The sequence below is a fragment of the Micromesistius poutassou genome, assembly GCF_964030765.1.
Source record: "Micromesistius poutassou genome assembly, chromosome: 21".
In the NCBI taxonomy this organism is placed as follows: domain Eukaryota; kingdom Metazoa; phylum Chordata; class Actinopteri; order Gadiformes; family Gadidae; genus Micromesistius; species Micromesistius poutassou.
This window is the reverse complement of record NC_140291.1, coordinates 2,573,131-2,594,463: the sequence shown is the minus strand read 5'-3', so window position 1 is coordinate 2,594,463 and position 21,333 is coordinate 2,573,131. Positions and strand designations below refer to the sequence as shown.

Sequence of the window (21,333 nt, the reverse complement as noted above, 5' to 3'; positions counted from 1 at the left end):
TAAATAAAGTTAGAATTTATCAGACATTTTTCATGCTTTGTTCCGATGCATTTATGCTGAAAACGTTGGCCACACCACATGACGTCACATATTTTCCAACACAGCCCTCAGCCCCCCGCCTGACCATAGTTTCACATTGGACATAAGTTCCAGCATTTACTTTGGCAGTACTTTTATCCGTCATATAAGCTGGACAATGCACTGGGAGCAGGTGAGTTATGGAAAAGAACGCCACTTCAGGAGGGTAGACGTCGCATCTCCATGGTCTCCTTGGTGCTGCCGTGTTCTTTGGAACATCAGGATCAGAGTCAGGATCGCTTTTAACTCACTTTATTTGATTAAAGGTCCGGTATGATGTATATGAAGCAAAAGGAGGGGAATTGTACAAGCACGCGTGGAGATACACTTAGTAGGGCATTCGATAAAATGCGTTACCTGGAGCGTTCTGACCCCTTGGACTGTGTTGTGACTTATGAATGGGTGGGCGTGGCTTCCGTAATGCGCTTTGATTAGTTAAGCATGGTGCTGAGCTCCCGCCTTTTGGATACCCGTATGTGTGCTCGGTGCTGGTCCCTTGTGGCTATGTGTAGGTATTACAACTTGGTTTCCGGCTTGATCCTGGCCTCTCGTGTGAAGGCATTACCGGTACTTATTTTCGTGGCCGGCAGTCTCTGGGCTTTCCTTCTCAGACACCTGGCCTGCTGATGTCACAAGAATTGATACGTGTATGAATGGCTCTACACATGAATGGATGCCTCCCTAGACGCCAAGGACATGTCCGGCCTGATGCATGCTAGAATATGCTACAATGCTAAAATACGCTACAGTGCGGTGATTTTCTCACTTGTTGACTTGCTCCCACAACGAACAATAGCCATAAAAAGTGAACATTAACTTGATTATGTCATCCAGTGGTTCTCAAATGGGGGTACACATACCCATGGGGGTACTTTGGAGTACTGCAAGGGATACTCAGAAAATTAAAAAATAATAAAAAAAATGGTTAAAAAATAATAAAAAAGGTAACTATACAAATTTTCCACCCTGAGTAAGTTTCAATTCTGAAAGCTAGACAATAGAAAGTCGAGAAAATGGACAGGTGTTTCTCAGGCTCTAACTTGACCAGAGAGTTGTTGCTTTAGGTTGCAGGCAGAGTCCAGACAGAAAGTACTGGGAGCAGTGGAAGGACCGTATGTAACCCAGAACCTTCACAACACTCAACAATAGTAGCGTACCCAGAACCATGTAAACCAGAGAGTCAGAGGGGCCGGGACAACAAACACATTACACAAAGAAAACGAAAACAAAACAGTCACAGATGGAATGCATTACATCACTCACTGTATCACTCATTCACTATCACTTTCAATCAGTATCTATCACTATCACTCACTCACTGTCAAACTCACTATCACTCGGCCAAAGGACTTCAAATCAAAGTGATTGGTTACATAGCAAATATTTATTGATCAATGAGGGTCTGAGCTGGGCTGAGGGTCGTCATGGTGACAGTAGCAGGGGGTCCGGTCAGATCCTGGTCCTGAAGGGGATGTTGCTGCCCTTCATCTGTTTTTCATAGTCTTCATCAAACGCCCTGGACTGCTCCTGGGTGAAGTGGTTGTTCCAGTCTCCGACCTCGCCTGGCCGGGAGACGGAGAGACCACCAACTTAGGACCACACAGCAAGTAACCTACCCTCATCCTCGTATCACATCTCACCTGTTAATAACACACAACCAGGGTGTCCGCGCATCCTTAAAAAGTCTTAAAAAGTCTTAAATTCATGTTTCTAAATTTAAGGCCTTAAAAAGTCTTAAATTCGTTAAAAATGTCATATGCTGGTCTTAAATACTGTAACTCAAGGTTTTAAATTTGTCGGGGCAGGACTATTTATTTTTTTATTTTTCTCGCGGGACTTTCCGGGAAGGACACGTAGAGAGGCTTCTTTCTTGCTAGATACTTGGTCAGAAACATGCCGTTAAACTGCACTTGTACTTACAGCTTTTGAACCAGAGAGCACTGAGTATCACTTTATGTTCAATAAACAGACAAAAAGTCAACTTGAATGAGTCTCATTGAGTGACACACATGCTATGCTTGGGTTGTGATACAGCGGGATCCCCCCCACCATTGTGTGCTTTAGGTCTTAAATTTCATTCAAGGTGGTATTAAAAAGGTCTTAAAAAAGTCTTAAATTTGACTTGCTGAAACCTGCAGATACCCTGACAACATATATCTTCAGACAGACCTTTCCTCATGAAGGGGGAGATGGACTGGTCGAACACGGGCAGGGGCATGAAGCTGTAGTTAGCCATGGGGTTCTCCTTCATCGCCTTGAAGGAGGTCAGCTCCACGATGCGGCTGATGACATCATCGGGGAGGGACTTGTCCAGGAAGCGCATGATGCGCCGCACCTCGCGCCGCGGGTCCTGACGAAGAACACAACCACTCACACACTTGAACAGGAGGAGGAGAGGGGGGGGGGGAGAAGAGCAGGAGGAGAGAGGGGCGGCGCAAGAGGAGAGGATGTGGAGGTGAGGAAGGTCCTACCTCCTTCATGTCTTCGTAGAAGAGGTAGAGGATGTTGTTATTCTCTCGTTCCTTCCAGTAACCTTTGACATGGTCATACCAGGACCCCCACGCCACTGGGGGTTAGAACACATGAACACAGCCACAGGTGATGAAGGCGCAGGGAGGGGTGAGACAGTACAGAGAGAAATCGTTAAGGAGCATGTAGGGGTGAGGCAGTACAGAGACCGGTCATCAAGGAGCATATACCTGTGTGACAGTGCAGAGACAAGTCTTTAAGGAGCAGGGAGGGGTGAGACAGTAAAGAGACAGGTCATTAAGGAGCAGGTAGGGGCTAGCCAGTACAGAGACAGGCCATTATGGAGGAGGTAGGGGTTAGACAGAACGGTTATTAAGGAGCAGTTTGGGGTCTGTCTGCGGATTCTCACATTTTCCCTCCATGAACTTGGGGATGTAGGAGTCCCAGGGACCAGGCTCAGGCTGGGTCAGGTTCATGCGTTCGAAGTGGAAGTAGCTGACCAGGTTGTCCTTGGCGTTGCGAGCCACGTAGATGACCTGGGGTCGAAGGAGCCAGAGGAGAGGAGCAGGTGAGGAACATATCCCCTTCACAGGGAAGATCTCCAAAAGGTCCATTCACAACCGTCCAACAGCACACGGCGACAAACCACCTCACGACCATTCATAACCCAACTGTGTCCCAGCAACACATCGCATCAAGGGGCCGAGTCATGAGTGACAACAACTTTGACACAAGTACAACATCGTTGTAGTCCTACTCTACTCCACACTCTCCGCTATCCCAGTTTGAGGAAACGGAGAAACAACTTACAGCAGTGGACTGTTTTCTGATGATTTAGCATTTTTCTCAGGCTAACATTTCTAATGAAATCACAACACATTGAGATTTTTACAGATCCTGGGGATCCCTCGTGAGTTTACAGTTAAAATGTTAAACGCCATTTGAACTACACTGACTTAGTGTAGCTGCCATGTGAGTACAGGGTTAACCTTACCTTGCATTTGTTCCTCCAGAAGCCCTGAGGGACCAGCTGGAAGGGAAGGTGGGTCTTAATGACCCTTGGGGGGGGCATCCCCTTCAGGAGGTCCAGCCCTAAACCACATCATCAGCTTCATCATCTTCATCCTCGTCATAATCATCATCATCATCATCATCATCCTCATCATCCTCATCATCCTCATCTCTCTTCATCATGTCGGTACACTCAACTTGTCTCTCAATTCACAGACAGGCAGACAGACAGGTACAGATCAGAGGGCGCATAGGCAGACACAAACGGGTGCAGAAAAGACAGACAGGTAGATTGGCAGACAGACAGGAGGACATACCGAATGACACACATGTAGCTGTACAGACAGACAGTCAGACAGATGGGTAGCTGTCAGACTGACAGGTAGACAGACAGGTAGCTGTGGAGACAGACAGGTACCGACCCGAGGGGACAGGAGGAGGAGAGACGATCTCCAGGAAGGGCATCCTGACGATGATGGGCGCGCGGCGGCAGGCCTCCTGGTCTCCGTCATTGAGCAGCAGGTCCACGATCTCCTGGGTCCACGTGGTGCCTACACACACACACACACACACACACACACACACACACACACACACACACACACACACACACACATTTATACTACTAAACAACCCAAGTCACATAATATACCAAAAACACACAAAAGCACACACACACACACACACACACACACACACACACACACACACACACACACACACACACACACACACACACACACAGGTCACACTACCACTACACACTTACAAAATAACCAAATTGTGCTATAGTATAAATACATATATATTATAAACCATTTAGTATATATATATTGTGTCATTTTTGTTGAAGTATCTTGATGCTTATGTTTGGTTAGTAAACCACTACATATATTGTGTAAAGGATTCACAGGTTGTATAATAATTTAGTCTCCACTGTGTCTGTCTGTCATGTGAGTGGATGCGGGTCATGTGATCCCCTCTGATCTCCAAATGCACACACATTTTATCTCGCAGATAGTAGCTTGAGTTCATCTGATTACTGAAACTAACTTCAGTATTTTTGTTTGCTCTCACCGATAGCCACCGAGCCACCAACTATTCACACTGTGGTCAGATTTATTGTTTACTATGTTGAATTACATATCAGTACACAGACGTTAATGTTGTATTTCTAGGGCTTGGAACGAGCAGAAAGCATGTAGAAAGAGTCAGGTCACCTAGTTACGTGAGATACCACTGCATGCATGTAGCTGCAGATGTGGTCACCTCATTGTTAGTTTATTAGCATGGCTGAGGAGTTAATAAGTCCCTGGCTTTGTCCTTTGCTCTCTCACACCTGCCTTCTGCCAAGCCTTTATTCAGTCGAATGCTAATGTTTCCAACTTGTTTTTATTGAACCCCAAACCAGCACCTTCTTTATTTTGGAGATACATCAGAAACCGTATATACTTACTAACTTTTAGATTATATTGATATTTCTATTTGGTTATTTTGCTGGGTGTAGGTTTTCCATTGTGTATCGTTTTACTTGAGTTCAATGCCATGTTGCTTATGGCTTACAGATGTACAGGCTTTGCATTTCAGCATGTTTGGTAGTAGTCTGAGCCTTGTCTTAAGCATTTCAGCGCTCTGTTTACTCCTGTGTCCTGACAGGAATTGAGTATGGTCTGTGATGCAATACCTGCTTTGGGGTAGGTGGCGATGAGCAGGTCAGAGGGGTGGGGCTCGAAGGCAGAGATGCTGTCCCAGTTGTTCGCGATGTGGTTCATGAGGGGGACCCCCTGGACTGGGATCAGGGGGAACCGGCTCATGGACCCCCCTGCCTCCTGGATGGAGTCAGAGTAGGAGAGGACCCTCTTCTCTGACATGGCTGCTCTGAAAGGTGAAGCACGGTGGCTCCGTGTCTAGAGCTCTGTACAGACTGCCCGGGTTGGCTTTCTCCTTCTGCTGTAGATCTCAGTCTTCCTCCACAATGTCTCCTTATAGTCTGTCCTATCCCTACAGCTCTGGGTGTTTCTCAGGCTCTAACGTGACCAGAGAGGGGGAGAGTTGTTGCTTTAGGTTGCAGGCAGATCCCAGACAGAAAGTACTGGGAGCAGTGAAAGGACCTTATGCAACCCAGAACTAGCGCAACTCTCAACAATAGTATCGTACGCAGAACCAGTTATAGCAGAGAGCCAGAGGGGGTGGGCCCACGAACACATTCCACAAGGAAAAGCCAAACGATCAACAAACGCTGGGACACAGCTGGGATACATTACATGGGACACTCATTCATATAACTTTATTAAACATTGGGACTTTGTTTAACTTTAACTTTATTAACAAAATACATCTTTAACTTTATAAAACATTATGACTTTGTTGAAAATAACATCCTTAACTTTATTAAACTTTACAACTTTAACTTTATTAAACATTAGGACTAAGTCAAACATTACACATTTAACGTCGTGAAACATTACAATTTGAACTATGTACAACATCATGACTTTGTTAAACATTACAACCTTAGAAGAAAAACAGGGCAACAATGTTGTATAATGTTAGACATTCTATCTTTCTATGACATAATATATAATCATATTCTCATGAAAGTGGCTAGGTACAGACCAGCTGTTGACTGAGTCTGGACTTTATTCAGCTTGGGGCCAACTGGGATCCCATCAAATTGAAGTACACGTTTCCCCAGATTCACTATATTTACTCTGTGTGTGTGTGTGCATGTGTTTGTGTCTTTACATATGCTTAAGTGAGAGCATGTGTCAGCGTTAGTCTCAACATTGGGTACGTACGTGCACCAAAGCCCAAATTAACAATTTGAGCACACTTCAGAGATCAGAGTATTTAATCGTTCTTAGAAAGCCTCTGCATGTTGTCATAGAAACCCTTCTACTTGCGGTGATCTAGAATGTAAACGGACGATCCTGATGATCCAGCGATTAGACCGGACCGCTTCCCACTCACACACACAGAGGTGGAGTAGACCGGAGAACCCAGACCCCGGAGCCGTCCCACTGTCTGGAGGAGGAGAGGAGAGGAGGTGAGAGGAGAGAGGAGAGAGGAGGGGAGGGGACAGGGAGCTAAGAGATATGTGTGTATTAAAGCAGTAAAGAGAACAGTCAAATGAGGAAATAATGTATGTATATATATGTAGTATTTAAAATGTTTACCTGGAGGCTGTGGCGACTGATGACGGAAAGCGTGTTGGCCTGACTCCCTCCGGCCACCATGTGATCCTCCCCCAACCAATGGCACGTGTAGATCTGGAGAAACAGCCAATCGAGTCAACTGTTGCAGCGTGGCGGAACGGTAGAGGAGAGGGAGGGAAGGGGTGGTGGGGGGGGTCTTACCTTACTGTCATGCATGGGGTCAGAGACGTCGCACACCTTTCTACCTGAGCCGTATTCCCAAACCTAACACACACACACACACACACACACACACACATATATATATATATATATATATAATATATATATAAAAACATGTCACTAGATATTTCCAGTTTTGAGCTGGTGAACTCTGACCTCTAGGGAGTCGTTGGTCCTCCAGGAGCCTGACAGGATATGGTTTTTTGTGGCGTCAACATGAAGCGCCTCACCACACACATGAGGACCCCCGATCCTCCTGTAACACACACACACACACACACACACACACACACACTCCTCAGCTTCTGCACACACACTAACAGCTGGGGTTGCAGGGTAGTCTAGTGGTCAGAGTGTTTGACTCCCAGCCGAAAGGTTCTGGGTTTGAACTCCAACGCCTGCAGTCTACCTGTAGGCCTGCTTGAGCAAGACGTCCCCTTATCCTACCTAAGTGTAAATAACTAAATAGTAAATAGCAACAGAAGGCTGCCAAGTGCAAACACAAAGCTGCTAAACGGAAATGAGTTGGGGCTTACCTGACTGCCTGCTCTTGCCTGCTGTCCCAGAACTGCGGGAGACACAAAGAGGGAGAGGGTCGGTGAAACACCTCACACCTGGTGTGGAGACCTGTCAATTCCTACTCACCTGTATGGTGTTGTCCCAGCCGGCGGAGATGAACTCTGTCTCCCGCTCGGGGTGAAAGGTCACAGCAAACACCCGTGAACGGTGGCCATCCATGATGGTCCTGCAGGAGCTGAGAACAAAGGTGTTACCCGACAAGTGAAGGGATATCCTTTAGATCCTTTAGGTATGATGTTACCTGTACAGGTGTCGATAGAGATAGATAGAGGTTAGGTGTTACCTGTAGATACAGGTTTGGTTTTAGATGTAGTCAAGGGTGAGGTGTTAACAGTACACGCAGGTGAAGTGTTACCTGTACAAGTGTGTTCTTACCTGGCCTGGCAGGTGAGGATGCTCTGATGGGTGTGCAGGTCGTATAGGTGGACGGTGGAGTTGGAGCAACCCGTAGCGGCTCTCTCTCCAGATGGAGACACCGCCAGACAGAGGGTCTCTAACTTTGAGCTCTTCTCCCTCTCCCCCAGGCCACTGGCCTCCCTGAGGGTCCAGAGAAAGTCCCCACCCCAGGGGTACCAGCACCGCACACTGCCTGCCGCATCTGGGGGTCCGGGGCCATTGCCCAAACACATGTTGAACACAGTATTTGTTTCATTACATTGATTGGTTCATACTGTGCTTCTATTCATAAAATGACTTAAAACGAAATCACCATTCAGATGTTCTGCTTATTTTACTCCCAAATAATATCTCTTTAACAGAATATAAGTGCCACCATCTATCCCACCATCCATCCCAAGGACCTAATCCCATCTCGCCCTTGCTTTGTCCAGAAGGACAGCACTAACGACAAGGTTTAACATCAGCACAGCGGTGTAGAGCAGGGGCAGTTCTCACAGGCGGCCAGCAAGAGGCAGTGGGAGTCTGAGCTGGAGATGAACTTCAGACCGGTAACTGGCAGCCTGAGCCTGCTGGAGTCCTTCAGGGTCAGGATCTGGTCCCCGCTGTCCGAACTGTACACCTGCACACACACATTCACCCTAGTGTCAGCCCCTGGACACACACATTCACTATATTACCTCCTGCGAACACAATCACCCTCCCACCGCTCGTAGAGATATTTGCCCTGTAACCAAAAATAAAGTCCTCCACCCTGTCACCACTGGTAGAGTCATTCATCCTGTCACCACTGACCTTGATGGCACCGTCACTCAACCCTACAGCCAGTAGGGAGCCGTCTTTGTTGAACTCGCATCTCGTTACATCCTTCCCACATTTCCTGGAGAAAGGGAGGAGGAGGGAAACAAAACAGTTCAGTTTGCTATAAAAGTTATAATACAATAATATAAGAATTATTCATCGTATGTATAGTAATACATGCAATACGTAATTATTATTTTGACTTTGAATTAGCTGCTGAGTAAATAAAGTGGAATGTAAACACACAGCTCAGAGTGGAAACGCAGATCTCCTTCCACGGTTGGTTGGTTCTCCTCCGACATGATGGTGGTGGTGATTGACTTCTGCTTTCCCAGACAAGTCATACGGAGGAAAAACACAAAATGTATTTTTTTGTCTTAAATAATCAAAACACGACGGTCAGAATGTCAGGTTACGATTAAGTTTGGGGAAAGGTTTAGAGACAGACACGCTCGCAAGGGCAATTACACACGTAGTAATACTAAGGTTAGATCATGAGTATCAATACTTAATTCAAAATCCACCTTGTAACTTACATCCACTTCTTTCTTTATTGTCGCCAAATATTTTCTTTGCAGTTAACAGTCAGAAAGAAACCGACCGAACGTTGCTTAGCAACCCCTCTTCCCAACAACACTACGCATGTTTGATTTGCAACTTTTTTTTTAACATGATACAAAAAAAACCTTTTCATAGTATTTATGCATACTTTTTTATTTGTGAATATTCTATTCGAATATTTAACTATAGAAAATACAAATTTAAAGTTATTCGTGATAGAGAAGCCGATCGACTGCAATGAGAACGATGACAACGTAGACCGAGAAGGTGAAATAAAAAAAAAACGGAACGGCAGAATTGTATGAATTTTTATTCATGAATGATTTATTAAGTCAATCAATTCAGCTTTCTCGGATTTATCACGAGGTGGAACCATGGTGGAACCATGTGTGATATTTTTATCCGTAGGATAAGTCTGGGATTCTCGCCTCTGGATTGGTTAGAATGGCTCTCCTCTGATTGGTTATGGTTAGGGTTAGGGTAGGGGTAAGGGTTAACCCTAACCCAAACCATAACCCTAACAATAAACAGCTATGACTAATCGAAACACGATCTAAAGGAGAGCCTTAATCTAACCAATCAGAGGCGAGATTCCCAGACTTATCCTACGAAAAAACATCGCGGCAGGCAGATAGCGGCAGAGCACAGAACAACGTTGCACATCTTTCCATAGAAACGGAAGTTAACGTTAAAGCTTCTTCCTTAGTTACCCGAAGATCCTCCTCCGCTCTGTAACTCTGCACACATGCAGCACTCCATAATATTTACAATTCGTATCGTTTTAGTTTGAATTCGTTCATGCACTGCTCGTATATTCACATGAGGCGCTAAAGGAGCATTAGCCATCTGGGGGTTAGCGTTATCCAGCGGGGTGTACTAGCGTTAGCCAGCCAGCTAGTGTAACTTGTGGCGTCATTAATACTAATAATAATCCGACTGGTGGGTTTCGTACGATGTGACGACATGTCGTCCCCTTGTTGGCGCCGTTCACTCCGCGTGTTGATGCTCGTGTGTCTTCGCTTGGCATACGCGGCGACAGAGTCCGGCGGGCCGACAACAGGACTGGCTCCTAGCGGCGCCCCGATGACAGATGGTGTGGCGTTTAATCAGTCGACTCCCGCTCCGTGGGGTCCCACGACCCCGGCTCCGCTGGCTCTGACGACGGAGGAGGACCAGAGCGGATTCGACCCCACAAGCGGCAGCACCACCACCACCACCGAAGGGACTGACGGCGACTCCAACTTTACTGCGACGACCACCAACCAGACTGACTCTGAGGCGGCTCCGGTCACCGGGCAGACGCCCACAGAGCCCACCTCCCCAACCAGCGTGCCCGTGGTGCTACCAGACGGTAAGACAGAAGGGACGTGCTGTGTATATTGACTTCCACCAGCCCCGCCATCGCTATTCTGCCCTGGGATGAACTAGACTCTGCCCTCCCTCCTTTCAGTGTGCCTCTGTGATCTCAGCCCGGGCCTGTGTGACATCGGCTGCTGCTGCGACGCGCAGGACTGTGGTGTTGATGATCTAAGCTCCGTGTTCAGCGGATGCCCCAAGAAAACCAGGTAAGTAGTAGTGGTGCCACTGGCTGCCGTAGCTGGGTGACATGGATAGAGGACAGTTCGGTTGCCGTGAAATCTTAAATAAATAAACACACTGATGTTGTTATGGTCTAAAGGTCCGGGGCGTGTGTGGAGGACTGGCTGATGTTCCGAGCCAACGTGGACCCGGCGCTGGTCACTCGGATCGACGGCCTGTTCTGCGTTCGTCCTCCAGGTGAGTCCTCAACCCTCTGCACAATGGTGCGTCGTCTGAGGTCTCCAGACTCCGAAAGACAGGGAAAGACCAGCTCGTCTTGCAACCACCAGCGAGGCCGGGGTCCAAGAGCCATACTGGGTCACAATCTGTTTTCAGTTCTGTCTCTCTAGGCCATTCTGTATCCCTTTCTCTTTCTCGCTCTTCCTCTTCCTCTCACTCTATCTGTATGTTTCTCATTCTATCCTTGACTGCCTCTGTCACTCCTAATAGTCAACGCTTCTCCGTCTCTCTTTCTCTCTCTCTTGCCTCTCTCTCATCCTGCCTCTACTAAATTAAATTTTAAAGCCTTTATTGGCATGGCATTGAAAAAGTATATTCAGAGTACAATACTTGATGGAACCCCGTATAGTGGGTTTATTATCATGTGTGAACCTGATACCAATACTCTACATCCCCCCCCATGTGTAGACAACGGAACGATCTGCTCAGCTCCATCTCTGGCTGCAGCCCCAGCGCTGGGAGACTCCTACCGGTTCTCTGGGCCCGAGCCTCCAGCCACCCAGCCCCACAGCAGGCCCTTCTACAGGGTAACATGCACACACACAGACGTTCACTCTCTAACCCACACTCAGGAGGATAGACCTGCAGACACTAAATCCCCCCGATCCCGTGTGTCTGTCACAGGTTGATGACGTCATCCTGACATATTACTCCACATTGTCCCTACGGGGTCTCCTCCGCCAGCCCTCTCCAGGGGCAGGAAGCGCTTTCTGTGTGGACAGGAATCCAGCAAGTAAGGGAACAGCTTTAGTAACAGGTGGGGGATGGCCAGATAGTGTGGGGTCAGCCAGTTTCCATGGTGACTACAGCATCTGTGTGTGTGTGTGTGTGTGTGTGTGTGTGTGTGTGTGTGTGTGTGTGTGTGTGTGTGTGTGTGTGTGTGTGTGTGTGTGTGTGTGTGTGTGTGTGTGTGTGTGTGTGTGTGTGTGTCTTCAGAGTTCCTGAGGTCCTCGGTGGTCTCCTGCACGCGGGTGATCTCTGCAAGCTCCTGCACCGCAGACCCGGCCCTGAGAGCCTCCTCCTACTACTCTGATCTGAAGCTGCTCAGGGTACTCTCTCTCTCTCGCTCGCTCTCTTTTTCTGTCCCACTCATCGCATGCTAACTCTTTCTCACTCACTGTTTCACTCATTCTCTATCTTTGTTTCTCTCTCTCTGTGTCTCCCTCTCCCCCGTTGCTAACCTGCTGTTCTCCTTCTAGCTCCCAGTGGCAGAGTCTGAGCAGCTGGTCGACATGTTGGTGAGTCTGAAGACTACATTATACCATTGAGTCACTACGGAAGAGATTTTATTCAAGATTCAATTCTAGTGAGACACTTTTGGTAACGGATATTTTCTAGTGAGTCCCTATGGTAGGGAATATATTCTCTAGTAAATCATTATGGTAGAGATTATTTTCTAGAGATACATGAGCTAATGAGCCAAGTAGAGCTACAGGAGCATGCCCTACCCAGCTCGGTGTCTTGGTTCCGTCCAACCTAGAACTTGTGTCTCTAGGTCCCAGTGACTCCGCGGTCCTCATGGCCGGCGCCCAGCAGCCTCAACCAATCCTGTCTCAACGTGGTGTCAAGGGTCAGTGGGAGGAGCTTATTCAACCCTTATATAATATCGTTACGGCAAACCAGGAGAGTCATTTCATATGATGTTAGCCATATGTCGTGACGCGTGTATGGGGGTGTCCGGTGTCTCTGGTGGCTAGGTGGAGCTAGTGGTGGGCTTCACAGAGAGAGGGGAGCTGGCGTACGCTACGGTTTCGGTGGTCTTGGCTGATGTGGGGGTGGACCGGTTTCTGTCCCAGACCCACTCCCTGATCTTTGAGGTACGCTACCAGACCCACAAATGACCTTTCTCCTTACCTCTTGACATGCACCAACCGTATATGGTCTCACGTCCTCTCCCAACAGCTAGCTACGCCCCGCCCCACCCCGGCAGGACCAACCCCTGCCGTCGGCCTTCCACCCGGCTCGCCTGTGTTTGGTCGTTTTAAAGATTCGGTGGAGCCAGTATCCTTTCACTGAGACCATATTCATGTTTGTGAAATAATTATTTGGTCTAGTGATTCATAAAGCACATTCATAAGGCAACGAGGGCTGTCTACCTTGACCAGGGTTCAGATCACAGTGCTGGGCGTCTCCGAGGGAGGAGGGTGTTCCACTGACCCCAGGAGACGCTCCCCTGTCCTCTTCCCTCGCAACACCATGACCGGCTGCACCTTCAGGTACTGCTGTTGGTCTGGAACTCTGGCTGTAGATTGTTGGTTCAGGAGTCAGACTATGGGTGGAGCAGTGTGTATAGTCTAGTACCATATGTGTAGAATCCAAGAGAGGCAGATCTGTGGATTTGAACCATTACAAAAATGTATCTGATGTTTGATTTCGCTGTTTGATTCTTATATTCTGACTATAAAGTCAGATTACTCTCTCTCTCTTTATTTATACATGTCTGGTCTATTCCCCCCCTCTCTCCAGCGCTGAGTCTGGGGTCTGCTCTGAGCTCAGGTCCCAGCTCTACCAGGTCCTTCAGGGTGAGGTCTCTCCAGACGTGCTGGCCATGAGTTGGGGTCCAGAACCAGCCTGGACCAGGGTTCTGCTCCAGGACTGCCCCCCCGCCGACCCCCAGGTACACTCCCCCACCAATCAAAACAACATCTACTATACTACTGTAAAACATATTGTCATATTAACAATACATATTTCAGTAATGAGAAATAAGACTTGGTATAGCCATAAGACTGGCTGGGAAACAGCCTCTGCAACTCCCAATAGAATAAAAAATAAAAATAATAATCCACCAGATTTATTGAATTGCATTTCTGTTCGAGCCCCTTTCATATACCATACCAATAAAAACCTCCTGACGTATATCCTAGTATGGTAACAAACTGCTATCTTATCCAACAGTATTGAGCTCTCTCTCCCTTTCTCTCTCTTGCTCAGGAGAGCTGTGACACTGGCTGCACTCTGCCGCGTTCTCTCTCCATTAAGGTTTTGTGGGCACGGCTTGGCTGGACAGACCTACCCCAAAACCACATCCTGGGAGCCAAGTATACCTTCCAGTGTGTAAAGGTCAAGGTAAAGCTAAGCTGAAAAGCTTTTATTCCTGAAATCTCAACCAATAAGGTCTTGGAAAAAAAAACGGAGATGGTTGAAGGGATAGTTTAAGGGTGGTAGATGTTACTTAAACGATGCTTAGGGTTTAGGTGTTAGTTGAAGGATTCTTAAGATTAAGATGTTTAGGGATGCGTAAGGTTTAGATTTTGTTATAGGGAAGCTTAAGCTTTTAGTTTAAGGATGCTTAAGGTTAAGGTTTTAGTTGAAGGATTCCTAAGGTCTAGATGTTAGTTTAAGGATGCTAACGGTCCAGATGTAAGTTTAATGAGACCAGCCTCAACCATGTCCTGTTCTCGCCCTTCTCCGTAGTGTTCCTCGTCTTCCTCTCTGACCCTGAGCTCTGAGGTGCGCTTCGCCGACACCACTGCGTACCCCGCACCCCCCCGGGCCCGACCCCAGCCCACCTGGAGGCTCCCGTTCGGCTTCTTCAGCCGAGGAGCGGAGGAGCTGGATGGCCACACTGTGTCTGACGGAGGAGCCTGGGGCGTGGTCAGACCCAGCTCCACCCTGACACTGGTCCTAATGACTGCCGTGCTCTTAGTGGGGCTGGAGGTCTCTGCCCACGGACCCCCATGGACAAGTTGACCCCTTCATGTTTGGACTGTTTGGGATCGGACCAGGAGTCGTATTCATTTGTCACATTAGATTATTTAAATTGACCTTTTTATAAGTAAAAAAAAAAACAGCAATAATTTATTTTTGTACATTTTGTAGGATAAAAATGTGTTACAATGTCTTTTTTGTGCTAGAGTTCGGTTAGGAAACAGCTCCGGCTCTCTCGCCACCCTCTCTTGGCTCCGGTCCAGAGGGTTTCTTATGGGGTCTGGAGTTCTGGTTGATCCTGGTCTGGTTGTGGTTCTTCTGCTGGACAAAGTTGAGCAGATGGACGATGCCGGCCGGCGTCATCCCGGGAAGACGCGTCGCGGCACCGAGCTGATTGACACAACAGGATGCGTTACTGATGCCATCAATACGAGAGCCACCCACTCACCATGATGTCATCAATAGGAGACATACCAACTGGGAATGAGCAAGATGAGCAAGTCATTTCAGGTGTAGGCTTGGGAAAAAACAGGATCTGAATGAATGTCTCCTGCCTCAGTTATGATATAACTGAACATAAAGGGAAAAATAAACTATTGAAAATACAATGCTGAACTCGCATTCAGTTTCTACCAAAGATTTGTTACTTAACGGCAATTATTACATTGTCTTGGCATCCATCCGATATTCCCTTCCCGGTCCAGAATGGTAGTAACCAATGAGCTTCAACTGAACACTAAACTCCTTTACAGCGCCACCTCTAGGAAAAACTGGTCACTGCAACAACCGTCTCAGATTGGCTCAAACGGGTGCCAGACGATGTCAGCATGTACTGACCCAGCATGTTATTGCGAGCTAAAAGGTGAACGCTTAGTGTTGTGTGAAATTCGATGAAGAAACCAGGGCTCATCCAACTCAGGTCAGAACTCACGGTAGTGGGTCGGACTCTGTCCAGGATCTCGCGGACCTCATTGGACAGGGACACTGGCAGGTTTAGGTAGTCCAGGTCTGGGGAGAGAGACATCCCCTCCTCCCTCTGGATCCTCTGGATCTCCTTCTTCTGGAGCTCGCAGTGCGGGCGGTACACAGCTAGGGAGACCGCCACAAACAGGTTAGCTACATGGCTAGGCGACGGTCACCATATGCCATGTAGACACCATGTTGTCTACATGGCATGGTTTCTCAGCCATGTCTACATGGCTGAGAAACATGTTAGCCACATGGTTAGCGCACAGGAACATCATGGTCACTACAGGGCTAGTACATATGTTGGCTACACCACGAGCATACAGAAACAACATGTTAGCTACAATGTGCTACCAAACATCTTCGAGACACAGATTTTCTGTCCCGTGAAATTCTAGTACTCTGGGTTATTTTGAAAGCTAAATTACTATCTCTATAGAAGAGGTATTAATTCCATTAGCTTATTAGCTCATTTTCCCAGAAGACGTCAGACTCTATTCCTACCTTCTATCTTGAGTCTTTGGGAGAACTCAAGGAACGGCGCAAAGGATTCTGGGAGGGCGGCGGCCAGGTCGTCGTAGGTGATGTCGTTGTACTGCAGCAGCTCCGTGGCCCTGGAGAAAGAGACAACCCTCAACGGCCCCTCCTCTGAACCAACCAATCACAATGTGGCCACCAGAGCATCCACTAGTGTATCGGTAACCCAGCCTTCATACCATGAACCACTGACGGATGTACTTTTAGCCCAGCACACCAAATATGTTCACATCCTCATAAGCGGATCATTAGCATGATCCTTAACATTTCACTAATATGCGTATTGTTCATCAATACAGTATCCCCCCCCCCTTTCTCAGTATTCCCAATATACTGATGATCAGTATGCCTGCAAGACATGCAGGCATGCACCTATATCTCTAAGTGTTAATTGAGGCCATTGGCACATTTATACTACATTTATATTTATTTTAAATGCACAAGTCACCTACAAACGGACAGTTCCATGTATATAGTATGTTTTATCTTTATTCTAATAGTTTTTTTTATTATATTTTATTTAAAATTGGTAAATTTTATTTGTATATATACACACTCTGGTTTCGCACTCTCTTTTCCCACTGTACTGCTGGTCACTTGTGAATTTCTACTGAGGGGGATTAATAAAGGACTATCTAATCTATCTAATCTAATCTAATCTAATCCCAGCCACGATCCACTTTGGAACCACACTGTACTATGTCTCACGTGAGGTTCCCCGCCTTGCTCTGGCTGATGCTGCTGGTCTCCAGGGTCTTCCTCCAGTCGCTGGCGGATCGGGACAAGGAGCCCAGCGCGGCGAAGGCCTCCTCGAGACCCTCCTTCACCCGCACCGCCTCGTTGTAGCGCTCGGCCGACACACAGCCCACCTCCTCGAACCCTGAGGGGGATACAGCAGAAACACCTGCTAGAAACACACGCTGGGTAATAGTATAGCAGCTCCTAGTGTCCACCAGTAGAAGACTGGGGTTGGACTGGGCAGCTCCTAGTCTCCACCAGTAGAAGACTAGTAGTTGTACTGGGCAGCTCCTAGTGTCCACCAGTAGAAGACTGTGGTTGTACTGGGCAGCTCCTAGTGTCCACCAGTAGAAGACTGGGGTTGTACTGGGCAGCTCAGTGTCTCACAAAATTCTAATTGAGATCAACAAGAGTGAATAGTCTACAAACATCGCATTAATACAGTATAAGCCGTCAGTGTGTGTGTGTGCTCACCCTTTAGTGTGAGCCGCAGGTCCGCGTTGTCGGGTCTCAGCAGGGTTCTGAACTCTGCCCGGCTGGTGAACATGCGGTAGGGTTCGTTCACTCCCCGGGTCACCAGGTCATCAATCAGCACGCCGATGTAGCTCTCAGTCCGAGACAGCGCCAGGGGCGGGGCCGACAGCGCAGAGCGGGCCGCGTTCACGCCTGCCCACAGACCCTGTGCACACACAAGTAGTAATCAGTCGGATCGTTTCGATTGGCTGAACCATAGAAAGCGGCCATGTTTTAATATGGTGAACCTCAAACAACATGAATTTACCTAATTGAAATTAGAAATTAAATTTTACCAAATTTAATTTTACCAAATTTAATTTAACGCTGGAGTTTAAAGGGGCAGTCCACTGCAAAGCAACATGAAAGCAATTAAACAGATTCAGGAAGAACTACGACAGAAGGCTCCCTCTGTGATTGGCCTCATTGGTCTCATTGACATGGCCCCCTCGCCCCTGATGGTGAGAACTACAACACAGGGCCTGGCTAGGTTGAGGAAGGAACAGACCTGAGCGGCAGCCTCTTCGTACCCCGTGGTCCCGTTGATCTGGCCAGCGAGGAAGAGGCCCTGGGTGGTCTTCACCTGCAGGGAGGGGGCGAGCTGGGTGGGGCAGACGTAGTCGTACTGCACGCCGTACCCTGGAGGACCAGAGCAGGAAGGCAGACACATGGTAAGAAAAGATGTATGGTAGGGGGGGGGGGGGGGGGGATTTGTGTCTTTGGGGACAGGTACCAGTGTAGCAGAGGCTGGTTCGCTCGCGGGTCTCGAACCTGCCACCTCTCGAACTACGACACTACCGGCGTGGGAGTGGAACGCTCTAACCACTGAGCTAAAAGCCCAGGCTCCTAACTCAGCGGCTAGAAGCGTTCTTAAGGCTAGGGGGGCTGAGGATTTACAATGTACTACCGCCAGCTAGCCCAGGCTAGTTGGCATCCGTTACACCAGGTGTGCTGTCTGGTGATGGTAGTGATGGACGTGGTGTGTCGTAGTAGACAGGTACCATGTGTGCTGTATAATGATAATGGTAGGGATGATATTGATGAGTGTCTGTGTCGTAGTGGACAGTTACCCGGTGTGCTGTGTGATCATAACAGTGACCGATAGCAGTGATGAATGTGTGTCCTAGAGGACCGTTACCAGGTGTGCTGATTTCCACGCGGTGCAGGGCAGGGATCTGTCTGAGGAGGCGGAGCTGCATGTCAGGGGGCATGGTCATGGACAGACCCTGGGGGTACAGGAGGTTAGAGGTCATGCCCTCCGGCTCCAGCCACACCTGGTGGCTCCGCCCTGGAAACCGCAGGACCCGCGACTCGATGGAAGGGCAGTACCTGACCACACACACACACACACACACCTGATGTTAACCACTACACACACCTGATGTTAACCACAACAGTACCTGACCACACACACACCTGATGTTAACCACAACAGTACCTGACCACACACACACCTGATGTTAACCACAACAGTACCTGACCACACACACACCTGATGTTAACCACTACAGTACCTGACCACACACACCTGATGTTAACCACAACAGTACCTTATGTTAACCACTACAGTGCCTTACCACACACCCCTGAGATTAAGTAGTTGCAGTACCTGGGTCCTTTTGTGTCCTCCTGAATGTGAGCGTTGTCATGGAGACTCTCCATGACAACGCGGTCCACGCCAGGCGTGGTGCGAACCAGGTAGCAAGGCAGCTGCTCATCTGGCTGTGAACGGGAAGGCAGGGAATCACTACCAACACCAACACCTAATCTTGAACGGAACCCAGATAAACGGTCGATAGATCAACCAACCAAACTACAGTGGACGGTACCAAACTACGTACCGTACGTATGATGTAGGCAATTGTAGGCAGCAGTGCATTGTGGGGCATGTGGGAGAAGTTTGACTAGTTTGGCTGCCGTTTTGTCAATGCAAACATCTACTTTTAATTCGTACATCGGATTCTTAATGATGTTATGAACGACGTGATCATCTTAATTTCCTCTTTACTGGGTGGGGAGGGCTGGGTGGGTGGGGGCGGGGGTGGGGACACGGGGCCTCACCTTGCAGTGTGTGTGTGTGTTGAGGAAGCTGAAGGGGGTGGGATGCTGGTCGGGGGGATGGAGCGTCGCCAGGGTCAGGTCCACAGAGTCCTTCAGGATGCGGGGCGGGGTCCCCGTGCGCAGCCGGCCCACCTGTAGGCCCAGGGTCTCCTTGAGGGTCCTGGACAGACCGGAGCTGGACGGCGGATCCCCGATCCGGCCCCCCGGGGAGGTGGTCTGGCCCAGGAACAGAAAGCCGGACAGGAAGGTCCCCGTGGTCAGAATCACCGAGCTGGCCTCTAGCGGGGGGGCGTGGCCGGCTGTGGGAGGGGACAGATGAATGAGGGAGTGGAAGGTGGGGAGAGAGAGAGAGAGAGAGGGGTGGGGGGGGAGAGGAGATGGAGAGAAGCGATAGCATGAGAGAGCGAGTTAATACAGCGTATGTTTAGTCCCACATCTCTTCCCAAGATGTTTTGAAGCTTCCCTTTCCCTACCAAGGCGTATCCCGGTGACTCTGTGGCGGCCCGGTCGCTCCGGGTCCACCTCCTCCTCCACCAGCAGCTCCTCCACAGACCCCTCCATGACCTCCAGCCTGGGGGTCGCCAGGAGCTCGGCCTGAGAGGGGGACAGAGGGAGAGAGAGAGAGAGAGAGAGAGAGAGAGAGAGAGAGAGAGAGAGAGAGAGAGAGAGAGAGAGAGAGAGAGAGAGAGATTACATCCACAATAAGGACTAGGGTTAGGGTTCAATCCACTGGACATACTGCGATTCTTTCTGAACCTGGGGGTGTGGCTATGGGCATCACCTGGTTGCTAGTTAGTCTGGTTGATAAGGGGAATCACCAGATGTTGTGGTTGCTAGGTAGACTGGTTGGTAGACTGGTTGCTAGGGGGCTTCACATCACCTGGATGAAATCTCGGTACCGCTGGCGGTCCAGCTGGGCGCGGGGCCCCCAGACCGCGGGGCCCTTGCTGCGGTTCAGGACCGCGAAGTGGATGCCGGCGCGGTCCCCGGCGCGGCCGCACAGACCGTCCAGCGCGTCCACCTCCCGCACCAGCTGGCCCTTGCCCACTCCCCCCAGGGACGGGTTACAGGACAGGGCCCCTGCAGGTGGGGACACAACCCCATGGGTTATTTCAAAGGCAGTGCGCCTGCCTGTCATATAGGTACAGTTCCCAGGGAACTTCTGTATTACCAATGGTGTCTATCTTCTGGGTGACCAGCAGCGTCTCTGCACCCACGCGGGCCGCCGCCGCCGCTGCCTCGGTGCCCGCGTGTCCTCCGCCGACCACGATGACGTCATACCGCCGGTGGTGTATCGCTCGGTAACCGGCACTGGCCCTGGCCCGGGACACCCTGGACAACCCGTGGCGGAGCGAGCTCCACCATTTCCGCGTCAACATGGAGTGGGAATGGGAAGCGCGACTGTCAGCGACTGACAGCGAGGAGAGGAGTAGAGGAGTGGACATGTTTAGATTGAGAATCTGACCGGGTCTACAATACAGAGGCACGGGGATTTATAAGAATTATGTCGGGTAATTTACATGCTCAGTCCATATAACACCTAAACTTAGCAAGTCTATCTATTCTGAACTTAAACCACACTAAGCAATACATACTTACAGGTTCACCTCTGTAAAAAAAAATCTAATGAATCGGTGTATTAATATCAGTTACAATCCCTTCAGACAACCAGATGAATACATTGTGAAAGCATGACCCCTGCAGAATTTACAAAACATCCACCGTGCCCACAAATCCCGCACGGAGGTCGCCATTACTATAGCGTAACGCCGTAATA

The 21,333-nt window shown here is 48.9% G+C and overlaps 4 protein-coding genes and 1 long non-coding RNA gene across 5 annotated transcripts; 2 read left to right on the top strand and 3 right to left on the bottom strand.

Moving 5' to 3' along the window:
- Nucleotides 1–486: 486 nt before the first annotated feature.
- Nucleotides 487–5,752, bottom strand: sult1st6 (sulfotransferase family 1, cytosolic sulfotransferase 6). The gene is made up of 7 exons (XM_084485402.1): nt 5,243–5,752; nt 3,981–4,109; nt 3,542–3,639; nt 2,957–3,083; nt 2,550–2,644; nt 2,248–2,428; nt 487–1,640 (listed from the first exon to the last, which is right to left on the bottom strand). The coding sequence occupies exons 1-7, from the start codon at nt 5,427–5,429 to the stop codon at nt 1,528–1,530; spliced, it is 930 nt and encodes a 309-aa protein (XP_084341528.1). The 5' UTR covers nt 5,430–5,752; the 3' UTR covers nt 487–1,527.
- A 537-nt stretch (nt 5,753–6,289) lies between these two features.
- LOC311366614 lies at nt 6,290–8,645 on the top strand. Its single transcript, XR_014639586.1, has 3 exons — nt 6,290–6,348; nt 6,472–6,604; nt 8,039–8,645. It is a non-coding gene; the product is annotated as an uncharacterized lncRNA (long non-coding RNA).
- Nucleotides 6,334–9,013, bottom strand: LOC311366613 (uncharacterized protein; the record flags this gene model as incomplete). The annotated part of the gene is made up of 10 exons (XM_084485403.1): nt 6,334–6,582; nt 6,735–6,827; nt 6,915–6,977; nt 7,092–7,191; nt 7,472–7,503; nt 7,581–7,689; nt 7,890–8,112; nt 8,409–8,532; nt 8,706–8,790; nt 8,958–9,013. 10 exons carry the CDS (start codon nt 9,011–9,013, stop codon nt 6,454–6,456), a joined length of 1,014 nt encoding a protein of 337 aa, XP_084341529.1. The 3' UTR covers nt 6,334–6,453.
- Nucleotides 9,014–10,146: 1,133 nt separating this feature from the next.
- Nucleotides 10,147–14,909, top strand: LOC311367084 (tectonic-3-like). The gene is made up of 14 exons (XM_084485913.1): nt 10,147–10,623; nt 10,723–10,837; nt 10,951–11,048; nt 11,499–11,617; nt 11,715–11,823; nt 12,027–12,139; nt 12,290–12,328; nt 12,586–12,660; nt 12,788–12,907; nt 12,993–13,091; nt 13,203–13,306; nt 13,557–13,707; nt 14,025–14,159; nt 14,508–14,909. The coding sequence occupies exons 1-14, from the start codon at nt 10,236–10,238 to the stop codon at nt 14,781–14,783; spliced, it is 1,941 nt and encodes a 646-aa protein (XP_084342039.1). The 5' UTR covers nt 10,147–10,235; the 3' UTR covers nt 14,784–14,909.
- Nucleotides 14,811–21,295, bottom strand: mto1 (mitochondrial tRNA translation optimization 1). The gene is made up of 13 exons (XM_084485911.1): nt 21,156–21,295; nt 20,728–20,967; nt 20,437–20,636; nt 20,030–20,150; nt 19,557–19,855; nt 19,105–19,217; nt 18,634–18,824; nt 18,004–18,134; nt 17,457–17,661; nt 16,953–17,124; nt 16,212–16,321; nt 15,673–15,830; nt 14,811–15,131 (listed from the first exon to the last, which is right to left on the bottom strand). The coding sequence occupies exons 2-13, from the start codon at nt 20,933–20,935 to the stop codon at nt 14,955–14,957; spliced, it is 2,085 nt and encodes a 694-aa protein (XP_084342037.1). The 5' UTR covers nt 20,936–20,967; nt 21,156–21,295; the 3' UTR covers nt 14,811–14,954.
- Between the last annotated feature and the right edge of the window lie 38 nt (nt 21,296–21,333).

What these genes read in the sequence shown, in the direction of transcription:
- sult1st6 (XM_084485402.1), bottom strand. Translation starts at nt 5,429, where the DNA reads ATGTCAGAGAAGAGGGTCCTCTCCTACTCTGACTCCATCCAGGAGGCA. An exon ending in TCTGGAGGAACAAATGCAAG is followed by an intron (nt 3,084 to 3,541) that starts GTAAGGTTAACC and finishes CTTCGACCCCAG; the next exon opens with GTCATCTACGTGGCTCGCAA. An exon ending in CTCCCCCTTCATGAGGAAAG is followed by an intron (nt 1,641 to 2,247) that starts GTCTGTCTGAAG and finishes TCTCCCGGCCAG; the next exon opens with GCGAGGTCGGAGACTGGAAC.
- LOC311367084 (XM_084485913.1), top strand. Translation starts at nt 10,236, where the DNA reads ATGTCGTCCCCTTGTTGGCGCCGTTCACTCCGCGTGTTGATGCTCGTG. An exon ending in GTCTCAACGTGGTGTCAAGG is followed by an intron (nt 12,661 to 12,787) that starts GTCAGTGGGAGG and finishes TCTGGTGGCTAG; the next exon opens with GTGGAGCTAGTGGTGGGCTT. An exon ending in CCCACTCCCTGATCTTTGAG is followed by an intron (nt 12,908 to 12,992) that starts GTACGCTACCAG and finishes CTCTCCCAACAG; the next exon opens with CTAGCTACGCCCCGCCCCAC.
- mto1 (XM_084485911.1), bottom strand. Translation starts at nt 20,935, where the DNA reads ATGTTGACGCGGAAATGGTGGAGCTCGCTCCGCCACGGGTTGTCCAGG. An exon ending in CGTGGAAATCAGCACACCTG is followed by an intron (nt 18,135 to 18,633) that starts GTAACGGTCCTC and finishes CTGGTCCTCCAG; the next exon opens with GGTACGGCGTGCAGTACGAC. An exon ending in ACAGAGTCCGACCCACTACC is followed by an intron (nt 15,132 to 15,672) that starts GTGAGTTCTGAC and finishes TGTGTCAATCAG; the next exon opens with CTCGGTGCCGCGACGCGTCT.